We start from the raw sequence: 18302 nt of genomic DNA, 5'->3' as shown, positions 1-18302 counted from the left end.
GGGGGAGAGAAAAAGACTTTTATCAGGCTGTTGTGAATTGGGTTGAGAGGAAAGCAGTACGTAGCACTTACCTCCTCCATCTGAACAAAATAAGAAAAAATGAGTAAGGCGAATAGAGAACCATAACTTTCCCACATTTACAATTTATGAAGGCTAATCCAGTTTACAGTGGGGGTCATGGGCTTCTGGTGAAAACCCAGAATCAGATCAATTTATCTACTGACAGCAGTGAACCAGGACAGGCCTTCCATGCAGGGATGGAACCTGTTCCCAGAAGAGCAAAGCAGAACATTTAGAAGAACAAAAAGAGGAAACTGAGCCAAGCAGGCCCAGATTAGTGTTCCAAATCATATTATGCAGATAAGTCAGTCACTCCACCTATTCTGGGCAGAGTGAGTCAAAGGGCCAGCGGAGTGCAAATTCAGTGCCCTCCTAGACATATAAGACATAGGGGGAGAAGTGTCTCCCCTAACCCTGAGGAACTACATAGAGTACTGCAATGATGATTTGTTACGTGATAGTCAATGACACCAAAGAGTTGTATAAAATTTTCTAGGGAGCCGGGCACAGTGGCGTGTACCTGTAGTCTCAGCTACTTGGGAGGCTGAGGTGGGAGGATTTCTTGAGGCTGGGAATTCGAGAACAGCCTGAGCAACATACCAAGACCCTGTCTCTACAAAAAATTTAAAACATTAGCCAGGTGTGATGGCACATGCATATAGTGCCAGCTCTACTCAGGAGGCTGAGACAGATTGCTGCAGCCCAGGATTTCGAGGCTGCACTTAGATATGATAATGCCACTGCACTTTATCCTGGGCCACAGAGTGAGACCTTGTCTGTAAAAAAAACAAAGCCAAACAAATTTCTAGGGAGACAGTGTAGCAAGTAGAAACAAGAGAACCTGAGGTGTCTGAGGAACTCTAATATTTAACAGTGAGAGAGGCAATGGGTCTTATATTTCTTATATTACTAGGAAATGGCATTAATTAATTAATTAATTAGATAAACATTTATTGAGAGCCTACTAAATGTCAAGCACTAAGCTAGGCAGTCAAGGAGAATGTGGTCCAAATGGTATGTAATAGTTTGCCCTGGCTGTCATAACAAAATACCACAAACTGAGTGGCTTAAACAACAGATACTAATATTTATTGTCTTACAGTTCTGGAGGCTAGAAGTACTGTATCAAGGGTTGGCAGGGCCAGCTTCCTCTGGAGGCACTAGGGTAGGATCTGTTCAGGCTTCTCTCCTAGCTTCTGTTCGTTGCTTAGCTTGTGGCAGCATAACTCCAGTCTTCACATGGAATTCTCCCTCTGCGCGTGTCTGTATTCCAATTTCTTTTTTTTTTTTTTTTTACATAGAACAGTCATATTGGATCAAGGGCCTACCCTACTCCACTATGACCTCATCCTAAGTAATTACATCCACAATGACCCTATTTCCAAATAAAGTCATATCCTGAGTAATTCAAGGTTTCGAGTGCAATGTATGAATTTGGGAGGGGGCACACGTCAACTCATCAAGTGGTATATTAGATGAGTTCACCTTACCACTCACTGAACCATTATTTGCCAATGCTGGGACTGCAAGTTACTGTGTCATGCTACATCATATTTGTTTACCTGCTTAATAAGGAAAACAGAAGTTAACTTTGCTGCATTTTGGATAATATGATTATGCCTTTCTTCAGTATGTGGCTTAAATTTTTTAAAAATCATATATATTGGGACCTTGTATTAGTAGTTATGAAATTACCCATCAAGAAAAGACTTTTAATAATAAAGGGTAGGAAAGAATCAGATCTGACATGCCCACCAAGGGTACCTTTGTCAGCCATTCCTGTTGGTACTCCCAACCCCATGGAGTTGGGTTAGAAACATATGTGTGCAAACATGCCCTTACATACATCATGTATATGTCAGATCTGTGCTTCGAGAATCTCTGGACTATTTAAATTCTCACTAAGGAGAAGGAGCCAAATAACCTATGCATGTTTTACTTTTATAGTGGTGTGAAGCTATTTCTTGATTAGGAGGTTGCCAAGTAAAATTGTCATTTTTGACTTCTAAGGTGGATTTCTCAGTATGATTTTATTGTTAAATCTAAAAATAAACTTTCTTGGATATGTAAAATGTAATTTTTCCATAAGATGTTTGCTGCTGAAGTAAAAAGGCTTTATCAAACACTGGTACTTTTTGAGTATTCTACATTGCATTTCTACATCACTTCGATGTCTTGCAAACCAGACCAAGGATTGTTTTTTACTAACAATAGAAACAAAAAATATTTCAATAAAGAAGGAACATATTTTCTTAAAGAATGGTAATGATTAAAAAATTTTCCCTGGGACCAGGACTGTTAAATTTCTTAGAAATTCTATAGAAACACTGAGGCACAAAACAGACATTTATAATATACAGTCTTACAAACGATGACCTGTAAAAACCATATTTTACATATGCTTTTACTATTGTGAAGAAGAAATATAATTCCTTTCGTCTTGCCTAACCTAAGGGTTTTGTTGAATTTCTTTCTATAAGAAATTCAGGGGAGCTTGAAGATCTGTACATAGTACAAGAACTGAAAGGCATTTAATTGGGAGAGAGTAAATGTATGCATTTTTGCATTCAGTTCAAGCCTTATAAATTCTATTGCTCAAAACCTTATATCTAAGGTTTTGATATTACAAAAATATGCATAGTAGCCATTCGATTTCCTTTCGTGTTTATTGTCCTACTGGTATCTAAAACATTGCCTTTTGAGTGCAAGACCAAGGATAAATTAGAATGCCATGGTTTTGAATGTCCCCACCCAGTTTCACTAAAGAACAACCAGAGATACACAAGAAGCAGTACAAAGAGGGAAGTCTACAGCAATAAACTCTTAGATCAAAAAAGTAGAAAGACTTCAAATTAACAATCTAATCATGCACCTCAAGGAACTAGAAAATCAAGAACCAAACCTAAAATTAGAAGAAAAGAAATAATAAATATCAGTGCAGAAATAAATGAAATAGAAACCAAAAAAATACAGAAGATCAACAAAATGAAAAGTTGTTTTTTTTTTAAAAAGATAATAAACAAAATCAACAAACCAAGATACGAAGATAAAACCATTTCAAGTGGAATACCTATTTTGTATTTTATCCATATTCCTATTTGACACCTTTTATGTATATAGTTAATGTGTAGCTTTCTGTAATTGCCATCTTTGGAAATGAGGGAAAATAATGAAGGATTTGTTTTTAAGCTAGATAGAAAGTTTTTGATCTATTTCTTTGAACTGTCATAAAATGTGAATTTCCAAACTTTATTTTACCCTGTGAGAGAGCTCTGTGATTTACATTTCTAATGGCTATGTTACAAATTTTAATAAATCCAATAATTTCTTTCTCTTTGTCTTCATATTATATTTCTTTGGAAGTAAGAATGGATAGAGGACATTTAAGCTGAGAGAAAAAAGGACTGAGGAACATATTTGCAGTTGATAAGGACAGAGAATAGAAATAATTTGAGATTTTTAAAATTTCTACTTTTCTTTTAGCAATTCTCAGACAGCAACACTCTCCACAAGAAGCAGCAGAACATGATTGCTATAGCTGGTGTTTGAATCTGTCTTTTAAAGTGGGATATTGAGCAAGTTATTATATTTAATCACTCTATACATGCTTCAATTTCTTTAACTGTATGATGGGGATAATAACATTACCTACATATAAGGATGAGACATGTATATAAAGTGCTGAGAACAGTAAACTACTAGAATATAGTAGGTGTTCAGTGAATGCCATATATTATTACCATTGAGTTCTACTACTTGGAACACCAAATAAATTAAGTAGTTAAATCATTCAAGCAATCCAAATGATTTCTGCCTACAAAAACAAGTATGGTCAATTTTCTATAAGTTTTCGGATATTAGGTATTTTCAAAAAATAATATAAGTACGAAAAAAGGATACATACAAGGTAGTATTTCTTCTTTAAAAGGCAATTGCATAAACTAAGCTGTTCTTCCTCAATTGAGACAAGTAATGGGTTAAGAAATTTAAAGGAAGAAAAATAATCCTCAGATACCACACATTCTTTTCCAAGTTCTCTATTATTTCCTCTAGAGTTCTGCAGTTGCTTTTGTTGGGCACCAGGGACTGCTACTGAGCTATGAATTTGGCATCACCTTGGCACCTTTGAGAACACTGTTTTTTGTTTGTTTGTTTGTTTGTTTTTGAGACAGAGTCTCACTCTGTTGCCCTGGCTAGAGCGAGTGCCTTGGTGTCAGCCTAGCTCACAGCAACCTCAAACTCCTGGACTCAAGCAATCCTACTGCCTTGGCCTCCCGAGCAGTTGGGACTACAGGCATGTACCACCATGCCTAGCTAATTTTTTTTTCTATATATTTTTAGTTGTCCAGATAATTTCTTTCTATTTTTTTTAGTAGAGACGGGGTCTCGCTCTTGCTGAGGCCGGTCTCAAACTCCTGAGCTCAAACAATCCGCCCCCCTCGGCCTCCCAGAATGCTAGGATTATAGGTGTGAGCCACCGCGCCCGGCCGAGAACACTGTTTTAAACCAGAATCAGAGGTACAGCTCCCCAGTCTCATATTGCCCAAAGCTTAGTCTCCTTATATACCCCTGGAGAAACCCTGACTTTTAAGTCTGCTTATAACTGTTCCCCACTCTGGTTTCTACTCATTTGTGGTAGTGGTCACAGTGGTGGATGCGGTGGGGTTTAATGATTTCTCCATGCTTTCTTGCAAACCCATCAAAAAGTATGTTCTCTATATTGAGCCAAGGTTTTATTGTATGGTGGTGGGAAGACTGTTCATGACACAGCTGGAAGCTGAAGTTCTTAGAATTTGAATCACAGGCTCTTATACATTAATACTTCAGGGCTGATACTTGGAGAAGAGAAAAACATCATTGTAGTTGATTTTTGTAAGAAATTATGATTACTGAGTATTTATCTTATTTCTAATTTCATTATTTGTAAACTAATATAATTGACTTTTGATCATGGACATACTATAGATTATATCCTGTAGCAAAAAGTTTAGGACATTCTGTCTTCAGAAAAGGAGTAGTCATGTAGTGGCCATCTGCATTCTACAGCACCAATTGATCAAAAGAAGTCAAGATTGTAGATTATTGCTCAAAGAATGTTCTTATCAATTTTCCTTACTTTTCCTAAACCTTCTAAAAGGAGAAGACGAATTATATATGGGTGCTAAAATGCTTGCACATTGTATAATTAGTGAATTCCTGCTCATCATCTAAAAAAATAATTACTTTTTTTGATGTAGTAAAACATGTACATGGTACAAAATCCAAAAGTACAAAGAGGAAAAACAGTGCAAACAGGTTTCCCTCCGGCTGCTACTGCCACTGCTACAGCAAGACAGTTAATAATGGGGATTATGTTTTTGGTCCTTTAGAGATGTTTCTATGCAAATTGATTACGGACTTTTAGTCCGTGGTTTTTGACCCTTTAGTGTGCCTGAAGTATTTCTAAGTCGTAAAAAGAAATCACTATAAAATCTTATATATAATATGTGAGAATGAGGAGGGATGGTCTTAAACATTGTGGAAAAAATACATATAAAATATTTTTTGAGATGTTAACAAATATTTTCCTTTATTTGAGGCCAAGAAGGAAATAAAAGTCTAGAATGAAATATTAGAATTAGGGAAAGTTAGTGTAATGGTTAAATATGATTTTTGCGATAATATATAAATTGAAGAAGCAGAAATCCCCAATCCTGTAAAGAAATGATTTATATATGTAATATTTATAAGTATATTGGACCTCATCTATTTGGGGGGTAGGCAGGAAAATGTGAATTACTGACAATGCATACTCAATGGCTCAAAATTATTTTTCCTCTATATTTAAAACCCACAGTTGTTTGCACATTGTTTGGAGCACTAAAAGAACAATGTGGAAAATGAAAATATAAAATTCAAGGTCTATGAGTGGAAGATGACTAGAAAAAATATTTCCTGAGATACAAAAAACTATTTTGGAAAGAATCACTAGAAAGATTAGCAGAGGGAATTATTTTCAATTAATAGGGTAGAAGAGCTGCCTTAATTATTTTCTTCCTTCAGCAATAGTTAATTCTAAACACTTTACTATAAGTAGATTAGAATAATGGTAATGAAACTAATCTCCATAGCTCTAAATTGTATATCCTCTATGATTTTCATAATGTATGAATTTTAAAGATATTTATCATAAATGAGTAAGTCCCCCAAATCCTCAACAAATTTTGGGGTAAGAGAAACTGATATAAATGCTGAAATATTCAAAGACCATAGCAAAGTATGAAATAAAATATAGAATGTGCAACACATACAATATTTCTTAGAGCTTGCCTTCAAAATTCTGAAAAAAATATCAGGAGACTAGTACTACATAAAACTTAACCTCACTTTGTGAAGTTTCAGTAACTTCGAAGGGGCCAAAGGATAAAATGAGGGAGACTTTATTTAATCTTGATAATTCAAGTGTTATTCTTTCTAGTCAAATTAGAGTCAAGGTATTTTCCTTGATGAGAGCAAGAAATCACACAGGAGGAAAAATGTCAGGGTGCTGTTCCCAAAGATGGAGCCATGTAGAAGGAATGGGTGCTCAGAGAGACCTTACCCAGAGACCTTCCCTCTTTGGCAAGAAAGGCCAGCTCTCTGCCAGAAATAACTAGAGCCATCACTAACAATAAAGCAGCTGGGATTTCACACCGAGAATTATAACCCCTTCTCTGAGGAGAAATATGAGATAAGAAACACAGGGACACAGGTGAAAATCAGACCTAGAGCAAAGAGATGATTATGATAAGAAAAAAGCTTAGGCTTTACGAATGCCTGGAGAACATAAAAGAAACTCAAACATTTCAACTCTTTCACAAGTTTTAGGTGCTGTACAAACCTGAGGTGTTACCCTGGTTGTTCTTGTTCTGCATTCCTCATTCATGAATCAAATCGCTCTCACACACAAGTTATACAAACTCTCAGAGAAGTGGAAAAACATTCTCCACAGAGTGTAAGCTCCCTAAAATGGTGAATCAGTTTGAGGTCATGAAGAGGTTCACACAAATGCATCACTTTCAGTTTAACTGAAAACTGAATGTGTCTTGATTTAAAATGACACTCCTGAAACTAGTCACGATTTTATTTTTTAAAATGGTGTATTTAAAATTACTACTATAGTTCAGGACTACAAGCTTTAAAGTGGTCATAGGGTTACTGTGCAATCATAACTACTCAGAGCATTTTGCAATTAGGGCAGTTTTAACTTCCAAAAAATTCTCTTAAGAAAAGATGCAATGCCCCTCATTTACAAATGGAATATCTAATTTTAGAAGATTAGTTTAAAATAGCCCCAGAAATTTTCCCATCCAATGGAGAGATAAAACCCAGTACTGTATTTAGGAATAAGATCATAAAATTAAGCCTCCTGGAAAAAAAAGATAAATATCTGAGTGGATACACAAATCGCAGTCTCTGTGAACCCACACAAAAATAAGCAGGGCATAGGCATTGGGGTGGTTTCAGAGTGGGGTATTATTCACAGGAAAACAGCGAGATTCACTAGGGAGGATATAATTCTTCTGACAGTGACAGGATCTCATTCACAGACCCAGGACTGATGGTGCATGCACAGTCAGCGTGCCAAGCAGCACAGGACCTGGATGCGGGTCCCTAATGGTGAACTGAGATCATTGCCGAGGACACTCAGTGATCACATAAGGGACACTCTGTTTGCTCTCTGGGAGATGCAGTTCATTTGCACTAATTGCAGGCTTGGGGGCCTGGAGAAGGCAGCTCTGTGTACACATACTGTATTCCCTTTGTCGACGAAGGTAGCTCTCACGGGCCCTGTTCCTCCTGGCATTGTGTGTGTGTGTATGTGTATTAACGGAGAGATTTAACTGCTTTTAAAATATATGTGCATTTCTAATTCTTTGTACTAGGCTTACTAATAGCTGATGAGGGGAAGCTACAAGATAATAGTGAATTACTTTCCGGAAAAGTTTAGCAGATAACTCATGAAATAAAAGAAATTCAAGAAAGCTTAACCCAATTACTCTGGTTTCCAGGACTTTGCTTTCCTGAAGAAGAGTCCAAATCATTAAATAAATTCTCTCTACTTACCTATTATTAATCACCCACTTATTTTTGGTATTTTCAAGGTTAAGGAGATTGGATGATTCTCATCTCTGAGAATATGTATTTTAAAATGCACTCCTGCATAATTTTCTTAGTTACACAACTTTCAAAGGAATGTAGAACCAGGGATCTCCTATCTTTCAAACTTAGGAAACACTGCATGTTGAAGACACTGAATGGTGTAAAATGAGTATGAAAGAAATTTAATCATGCTGACACAGTTAAACTTTGACATCCTCTAGAGATTAGTCATTATTGACTAAAAATAAAGATTTACTAAGCACTGGAAATATTTAAAGATATACGTTAATCACTGAACAGGTAAAATGAAAAGTAAAAGTAGTCCTTGTCCTAATAATGCTTACAATATACATGGGGATGCCAGACATGCACATTATGAAAAGTTACCAACAATTGCCAGGCTAACTAATCTTTCCAAAGAAATGAAAGTATAAACTGTATTACAGTAATCCAGAGATGGTCAGTTCTAACTCTTCATTGTGAAAGTCAACAGGTGATTCCCAGGGAAGATCAAAAAGGTTATTGGATTTTGAGTAAAAGAAGAGATGATTCAAACGTGGCAATGGACAGACCAAACAGGTGAAAATGTTTTTAGTGTGGAGTATGGATGAGAGAAGAGAGTTAATGTAGGGGATTAATGAGAGCCAAGGCTAACAGAGATGATCTAGTCAAATGTAGGAGGACCTGGGTGGTTATCTGAGGAATTTGAACCAATGGAAAGAGAAGCTCATTCAAGTTTTGAGGATAGTTTCATGACCCAGTTTTGCTTCAGGAGTCTTTACCTGGCCGGGCGCGGTAGCTCACGCCTGTAATCCTAGCACTCTGGGAGGCCGAGGCAGGTGGACCACTCAAGGTCAACAGTTCAAGACCAGCCTGAACAAAAGCGAGACCCTGTCTCTACTAAAAAATAGAAAGAAATGATCTGGACAACTAAAAAAAATATATATAGGAAAAATTAGCCAGACATGGTGGTGCATGCCTGTAGTCTCAGCTACTGGGGAGGCTGAGGCAGGAGGATCGCCTGAGCCCGGGAGTTGGAGGTTGCTGTGAGCTAGGCTGACGCCACGGCACTCTAGCTCAGGCAACAGAGCCAGACTCTGTCTCAAAAAAAAAAAAAAAGAGTCTTTACCTGATGAATGATAAAAACTAAATTGTTGGGAATGAGCCTGAAAGCATCAGATCATTAGGGGACTGTCACAAATTAGTTGATGAGGCAGTGCTCTAGGATGGGACATTGATAGCTGGAAGGAAAGATCCAGTGATCTTTTGTGCCTAATAATAAATACCAAGGCTAGGAAAGAGAAACATCAGAGATAATTCTGAGGTATCTGAGTGAAAAGAAGAATTCAAGAAATCAGGTAAAGGGCTTTGTGAGTTGGTTTGCCTGTTTGTTTTATGGGTGAAGAGTTTAAGTGAAGTGTGCTGCATTTAAGTTGCAGAAGAAATGCTTAGGTAGAGCCATCCAGTGGGCAATAGTTAGAAATATGGGCCTGAAACATAGGAGAATAGTGAAAACTGCAGGTAAATTTACAGTATTTGAAGCCATAGATTGGATGTCAACTTTAACAAGACAAACAGAAAATAAAGGGATGGCTAAATATAGGTGAAGTAATGTCAGGGAAGGCTTCCTGGGGATATGAATTTTAAACATCAAAGACAGAATCTATAAGATGATATAAGGATATATCATCCTTACAAATATTAGGTCTAACACCACTGCTACAAACCCAGTGAAGGACAAATATAATGGAATACAATGTAGATTAAATCCACTGAGCTGCAGGATTGTGATTTATCTTATGGAGGTCAGAAGTCACTTTGTCCTCAGCATGGTTAACAGCTCAGGGAAATGTGTTAAAGAGAGAATGAGTTCAGATATTACTGAGTCCAAATCTCAACTCTGCCACTAAATAAATTTTACCTTAGCTAAACATCTTAAGCTAAGTTTCAGCATCTCATTCATGAAATAAGTATATGATTATTATGGGATTAGAGAAAATGTAAGTACTATATGCCTGGTCCATTGTATGCATTCATTAAAGGAGAGTTGCCATTATTATTTATTTTATTTTTGTAATTTTTTGTTGACAAGGATAAAACATTTTTATGGCTAGAATTATATTGATTTCCATCACCAAGGTGATGTATGGCAGAGAGAGAAACATTCAGGCCTGTTTGAGACTCTAAAAAGTCATTATATGGCTTATCTAGGTGCTCTGAGCTAAAGCCATATGTCTAATGTAATTTTAAGCAGAGAAAGCGAAATCTAAATAAATATTCACATGTCATGTGAATTCTCACTGATAATGTTAGCAGAACTTCGTGGAGGACATACATATTTAAAAGCAGTCAATGATGTTACGTAAATATGATCTGAGAAAAAAATGAAAAATGCAGTTTTAAGTATAAACTATAGTTCAAAGTAGAAAAGATAAAGAAAATAGGTAAGATATAAATTGAGGAATCATCTAAAAACTTTATTACATAGAGTAAATAGTTTATTTTGGTAAAGTACAAAAGGAGGCAAAGATTGATGTTTGATGCTCATCTACATAAAGAATACAATAAAAAATAGAACTTTTTTATATCTACAGAGGGAAATGAGTTTACTTGTACTTGATTTCCTGAAATAAAAGCAACAAAAACTTTTTGGTAAATAGAAATTTATAATGTCACTTTTAAAGATGTACAGATAAAATAGTCATCATATGTCTACATATCACTAAGAAATACATATATGCTTGTATTAGTAGCTAGGAATATAGGTTTTGGACTCAGACTTCCTATATATGAATTCCCATTACTGTGAATATCATTTAACTTTAGTGTATTTCAGTGTCCTAATCTGCAAAATAGTACCTAGTTAATAGGATGGTTAGGATAGTTAAATGAACTAAATACCTATAATGAGGTCAGGTAGTTCCTAAACATGATAAGCATTCAAAAGAAGTTAATTATTTTACTATTTATTACTATTATTATCAATATTCTTTCATAATGGAATAGGATCACCTCAATAAGCTTATCTCACTCTCCAAATGTGCCTCATTGAATTTGTGTTCTGAATTGATGTCTGATATTAGTTATTTTTATAAGCTATTAGCCAATATGTGGCAATGTTAAATAAGATTTAAGCAACATGTTTTTCAACATTCTTTGAAATCTCCTGTATCTGGTGAATGTGCATGGGAAGAAGACAAAGGCAGGATGAAGAGTCTGTGCCAGAAAAAAACAACATGAGGAGGTTCAAAAGGCGAAGAGTTAGGAAATGTATGCGACAGAAGGTCAAAAAAATTCCTAAAGTCTCTACTGGATAAACATTTAAAAAAAAAAAAAAAGCACTTCAAAGAGTGGGGTTGTCAAAAGACTTCTAATAAGGAGCAATGGACCAATTTTCTAGTTTAGGACTGTTCTTTCTTATAGATAATGCTACCAGAACTTCATGGAGCACGTATATTTTTAAAGGTGGTCACTGATTTCACATAGATATGGTCTGAGATGAAAAGAAAAATGCAGTTTTTAACTATAAACTATAGTTCAAAAAAGAAAAGATGAAGAAATAGGTAACATGTAAATTAAGGAATGCTCTAAAACCTGTATTTACACAGAGCAAATAATTTATTTTGGTAAAATATATAAGGAGCTAAAAATTAGTAGGTTTGATGCTTATATACATACAGAACATAATATAGTAATCCACCTTTGAATGCTGAGTAAAGAGCTGACTGATATGTTTGTCATCTCCTGCAATAGGAAAGAAAAGGACAGTATAAGGGCCACTTGCCCAGCCAGGCTTACAGAGCCACTGTTAGTAGCATCCGTTGACCGTCCAGAAAACTTAGAGTTGGCCTGGACAGTTGTTCTCTACCACGTGCAGGCTGAGGGATCCAGAAACAGTCATTTGTCTAGGATTGGTCACGAAGATTCAGTTCAGTCCATTTTCTTTGGGGGCCATGCAGACCTCCTAGCCATAGAAGTTACCTCATCCTTATGCCTAAGGTATGAATAGAAGGGGATGGTGCTTTCTAGATTCAGTATGCCCCCTAATTAAGTAAGTTTCTAGTTTAAGAATCTCTGGATCTCTTGATTTTATTTACCCCACACAGATTAGAAACAAAATAGAAATCAGTGATCTTGGCTTAGCCAGGGCCATATATTTTATATATTTTAACCATAAGATATTAACCATTAAGAAATTCTGTAACTGGTCTCTGACTTGGACCTTCTGCTACTTTTGTGGTCACTGTTTCAATTCAGCTGAGTTGTTTTGCATTTCATGTCAAAGATTAACTAAGAAAACTATGTACTATCAATTTAAATAATTTGAATTTGGTTACATAATAAAAAACAAATATTTTGACACAGATACTTCAGAATCAAAAAAGAGGAAGGTGTCTAATTGCTTGAAAATTGCCAGATCATTTTATAGTAGACAAGAAACATTACTTACTTCTAGTGATTTTTAACATTTGTATCTAGAAATCAATGATTGCTAGGGTCAGAGAATTCTGTTACCCATCTATATTAATTGACCTCAAGATGAAACGACCTTATCAGGTTTCGTACCTTAATTGGCACAGATTAGATTTTGGTCTCCTCATGTTTATCTTATGTTCAATGAAGAAGAGCACTTTTACAGGTATTTTGAATAAAGAAGACAAAATGTGAGCTTATAAAGCTTTTCTTTGATAAAGATAATCGAGCAGGAAAATTCAAACACTATGGCAGTATAGAAGCAGTACGATGAAAATTAAAATGCAGACATCACAGTAGTGATAGGAAATATCTTAAAAAGAATATGTGTGCAAAGTGCATGTGCTAATATTTTTTTAAGAGGTTGACCACAGTCCTTAGATTTTTCAATGCCCACTGCTATGCACTGTTGTTTTGGTAACATTTAATTATGAGTAATATTATTAAAAATCTATTTTTGATGCTCTATTAGTAATAAGCATAAGAAACAAGCAAAATCATACCTTGTACAAACACACCATGTATTTGTGCATAATATTCTTTATATTTGTGATATGACAGACCATAAATCAAAGGCATAGCTATTCTTTTCCTTGTTCAATGGTAGGTGTCTTCAAATTGTCAATGTATAAAGATACTTTTTCCATGTTGCCAGATTGGATGGTGAGGAAGGGGAAACATATATGAGTATTCTGCAGCTGCAGCCATGTTGAGGACTGTATTCATTGAGGTTGTAAACTAAATCACATGACACAACCTCTGTTTACAGAACTGTAAGTATAGCAAGATTTCTAGGAATATATTTCCTCTAATATTAATTAACAAAGATCTCAAAACTTTACACAATCATATTTATGACTTGTAACAGCTTCTAGAGGTTTAAGCAATTCACTATGTTGCCATTGTCATTAATATTGTATAAGTGAAGCCAAAAATTAAGCAAGTTAAAAGAATATGCTGAAAGTAGAATAAGTTGGATACAAAAATCATATCCTTTCCCTTTGATATCATGATCTTCTCTCTGAAGATAATTGTAATCATATTTATATTTATACCTGAACACACAGATATATCATATTCACACACACACACACATTTACATCTAAAATGGCAAACTGATTATGAAGCTATAAAAAATGTATATGACTAACCTGGCGTTACTACTACTCCATTTCCATTGACCACAGGCCTCTCTTCCTCTTCCTCCTCAGGAGGCTCTATACTTGCTTTCTCCATGTTGCTCACTGATTTATTCCTCTTCCGTTTTCCTTCAGCACTTGGAGTGGCTCCCGGAAGTATCTGGTCTGTTACATTTAATAATAATGGTGCTGGTTCTGCTGGAGGCTTTGGGGTACCGTAGTAATTGTCTACGAATGACACCAAAACATTCTGAAGTTAAATCTTTCTCCTATTGTGTGCATAATTTGTAAAGAATGAAAGTTATATTAACAAATTTTTATCCTATTTTATACATACATACATAGACACACATATACATAAATGTTATATCCTTTTATATATATCTTTATTTGTTGTTTCTATTGCATTGGGCTTATACTTAAAGGTACAGATCTATCTCCATTCTCATTTTTGTGCCAACCCAAAATAGAGTCTTATGTGTTATTCCCAAATGGCACAGAGTTAATTTAAAAATTATTCTAATTTTTTTGATAACAAGACTTGACTATATCCCTTTAAAAATAATTATAAGAGAACTCTTTTTTTCTTTTTTCTTTTTTTTAAACAAAGCTCACACTATTCTGGAAAGGCGAAGCACATTGTGCTTTACTCCAGCTCTCAAAGGGCTATGGCTATTGTCCTTGATGTGCACAGCGTCCTGCCCAGAGCTGTATCTCTATGCCAGTTTAGTGGTTCCCATGGCTGCTGACAGTGGGCCTGCTGCTTGAATCATTCTTTAGATTACTACAGCTCTTTTTCCCACAGCTCCATTATCTGAGCTATGGAATCATTTGTTTCACCATCAGTCTGCGTGACTTCTTAAAAAAGGAAACTGATTCTTATTTATTTCTTTAATAAGGACCCAGCACATAATAAACATGAAATAAATGATTATTAAGTGAACATCTTTATATGTTCAAGGCAGAGCACTTTATTTAAAATAGTGTAAAATTCTGACTGATAAAGAACATGGGTGGTGTTTTTAAAATCAACCTTATACTTGTAGTAACAACTTCAAATCCATAGTAGTGCTTTCAGTTGAGTAATTTATACACTTATTTGCTCACTCATTCATTAAAATCTTTATTAGTACTGACTATGCAAATAGAACTCCAGTATATGTTTGAGAAAAAATGATGAGTACAATCTTTGTCTTCAAAGGTGCTCAACAGTCCAGGGTGGGAGGCAAAATTTGAGATCAAGCAGAGAAGCACTGACAGGAAAGAGGATTACACTGCAATCAGGAGACGGAGGAAGGAAGCACACCGCACTATCTGCAGAGGTCACTGAAGGCATCTGGGAAAACAGTGTGCTGTGAAAGAAACAACCCTTAACTAGAAGATGCGGAATTTAGACTTGCCTTTTCTATTAATCTATAACTACAATTCAAGCAACTGACAACATCGGTAAGGTTCAGTTTCTTCATCTATAAATGGGGAACGGCAAAAATTTTTAATCACTTGCGTTCTGCGTTGCAAACAACGAAAACATATTCTACTTAAGTTAAACATGATAAGGATGTGCTGAAAAGATATGAGATGACTAGCTGAGGGGAAAGGCTGAAAAACCTTGAGAAAAATGGGCAGAAACAAAGGAGTCCAGTCAGGACACTCATGTTCCTTTATTGGTCCTCTGCAGCCTTGGGGTCACATGTGGTCTACTGGATTCTTAAGTGTGGCCTTTTTACTGAATCCAAATTTTACAGAACAAATTCTTTTAATAAAGGGATTTGTTCTGTGAAGTGTGAATTTGGTTGAGAGGCCACACTTGGGGATCTGAAGGGCCACACGTGGTCTTGAGGCCGCAGGTTCCCCACCCCTGCTTGAAGTTTAGCTGGTTCCACCACCAAGGAGCACAGCTGGTGGTGCAAACTGTCTTTGGCAGAAGGAGTCTCAAACTCTCCCCGGCTACTCTGATTCGTTCACTTTTGGGGACTATTCCCAGGTAGGCTTGTCTCATTGGCTGAGCCTCAGTCACGTGAGAGCGCTTGAGCTGCCAAGGAAGCGGAAGAGAAGCCTACCCTTGCTTGATTTCAGAAGACGGAGGCAGACCCCTGCTGCCCACTCCTCTTATCTCAGGGGTCTCCCCAAGTAAAAAGGATCTTGTGATGCTGGCAGGCAGAAATAGCAAATATCCACTCGACTTCCTCACTAGGTTGTTGTAAAGATGAAGTAAGAATGTATGAGAAAGAGTTTTATAAACTGTAAAACTTCAGTGGTTTCAATGGCATTGTAAACTTCATGCTAGCGTGAAGTGAGCAAATATTCTGAGGGCTAGCCGTGCCAATAATGCTATTGCTCATTTTCATACATATTCACAGTTGTAAGAGAAATACAAAGAAAAAATTTTACTTTGTAAAGTGGTTCTTATATATGTAGTACTTTTTTTTTTCCTTAACAGAAGTCTGCAAAGTGGATGATACACATTTTGCTAAAGGTTACGCTTTGTGAATTTGATTTAGAGCAGCGGTCCCCATCCTTTTTGGCACCAGGGACCACTGTCATGGAAGACAGTTTTTCCACGGATGGGGGGTTCGGGGGATAGGGGGTATGGTGGAGGCGGTAGTTGGCAGTGCTTAGGTGGTGATGTGAGCAATGGTTGAAGGGAGGCTGTAAATACAGATGAAACTTCCATCACCCAACTACAGCTCACCGCCGCTGTGCACGGGGGCGCCGCCTCCCTCCGCCAAGTTTCATGAAAGACAATTTTTCCATGGATTAGGGATGGGGATGGGGGGGGCGCGGAGCTCTGCGGCCTGGGGTTTGGGGATCACAGATTTAGAGTATTTCAAAGGAACCAGACTTCTATACGTACTGGCCAAACTCTGAGCAAACAAACGTGGCTAGGTGCTCCCTTGAAGTCAGTGTACTTTTATATTTCAGCATTCCTGAGAACAGCTCTCAGTACACTGCTATGCTTTCTATGGAATCTCAATACACAGTTCTTATCTAATAAACACAATGTAAAACTAGTAAATAACTCATGCATGTCCCAATAAATGATATAATTTTAAGTAGTATTCTGAGATCTTTAATACCTTTAAATGTACACAGTACTAAGAAATATGGATCACACGTCAGTGTATTCCTCCCCAATCTGTCTTTTAAGTTTTAAATCTCCATGAGGTAAAAAACCTTTTACTAATTAGAAAACATGCATAGCACAGGCTAAAAATAAACACTAAATAACAGATCTTGCTAAATTTATATTACTAAATATTCACACCTATTGGTATATGATGTGATTATAAATTATATAGTAATGTTCTATTTCTACAATTTCATTTATGAAATACATTAAATTTTAGAGTAAAACTGTACAAATTATTGGTTAAGACATTAAGATTATCTTCATTAGCAATAATAGCAATTTAAAAGAGGCATAGAAATAACCCATACAGTTATTTGAGAAATATAATTCATGGAGAATAGGCTATTACTCCAAACCAAGATTTTTTTCCCATTGCATAAGAACAAGGAAACCAGCAACACCTAGACCAACAGTTGAAGAATCAAACAAGCAGGTAGCTAACTCATTGAAATGACTCCCTGATGTTAGTATATACAAATTTATATACTAAAGAGGAAACGTGCCCTTTAGGTAGCATGCCAATATGTTTTCAGAAAAAAAGAAAAACCACCAAAACTGTTTTTAAATATAATTTGGAAATACTATCCCATTAAAAATGAAGTGCCTCTATGCACAGTGCCTGGATTTAACAAATCTAAAAATCTAAAAAACAAACAAACAAAAAAACACCAAAACCTGAGGAATGCATAACAATATGGTATAATGTTTAACAACAGAAGTCCTGGTGAGATAAACCTGACTTTGAATCCTATGTTCCGTAATTTTGCTGCCTCTTGATATCCTTAAATTGATTCAGTTAAAATGGGAACATGGGGCTGTGAGATAACCACGGTCACAAAAGCAACTACAATTACTATTACTATCATTACCTTCACCATTCCCACAATTTACTGAGCTGGACACTGTAATGGGCATTTTACATAATGTACTTTTGTATCAAATGGGAATTAGAATAATTCTCACCCCACAGTGCTGTTATAAAGATTAATGACAATGGAGAGACATGACTGGATCAGAGTAGATGCCCAATATACAGTGGCTACTTTGGGCATTTATTTATCACAGAATAGTATGAACTCTTTGTGCCTCTGCAGCTAAGAAAATATAAGAAATTAAACCATTTCCCAATACATGAAGCATGTGGAAATCCTATACCTGTTTGACTTCGGAACTTCATCTCCTGGCCGGCTCACGCCTGTAATCCTAGCACTCTGGGAGGATGAGGTGGGAGGACTGCTTGAGCTCAGGAGTTCGAGACCAGCCTGAGCAAGAGCGAGACCTCGTCTATACGAAAAATAGAAAAATTAGCCAGCCATCGTGGTGCACACCTGTAATCCCAGATACAAGGGAGGCTAAGGCAGGAGGAGGATCACTTTAGC

General features: G+C 36.3%; 1 protein-coding gene across 1 annotated transcript in view; it reads right to left on the bottom strand.

Moving 5' to 3' along the window:
• Positions 1-18302, bottom strand: part of MAGI2 (membrane associated guanylate kinase, WW and PDZ domain containing 2) — a 1576038-nt gene that overhangs the window by 534098 nt on the left and 1023638 nt on the right. Inside the window, exon 4 of the mRNA XM_012650290.1 lies at positions 13806-14021. Within this exon, the coding sequence (XP_012505744.1) occupies positions 13806-14021 (216 nt within the window). The remainder of the gene's footprint in view (positions 1-13805; positions 14022-18302) is intronic.

Source organism: Propithecus coquereli, unplaced genomic scaffold (genome assembly GCF_000956105.1).
Source record: "Propithecus coquereli isolate 6110/MARCELLA unplaced genomic scaffold, Pcoq_1.0 Scaffold32, whole genome shotgun sequence".
Lineage (NCBI taxonomy): Eukaryota > Metazoa > Chordata > Mammalia > Primates > Indriidae > Propithecus > Propithecus coquereli.
The sequence above is the reverse complement of the archived record's forward strand: the minus strand, read 5'-3'. Positions and strand labels throughout refer to the sequence as shown.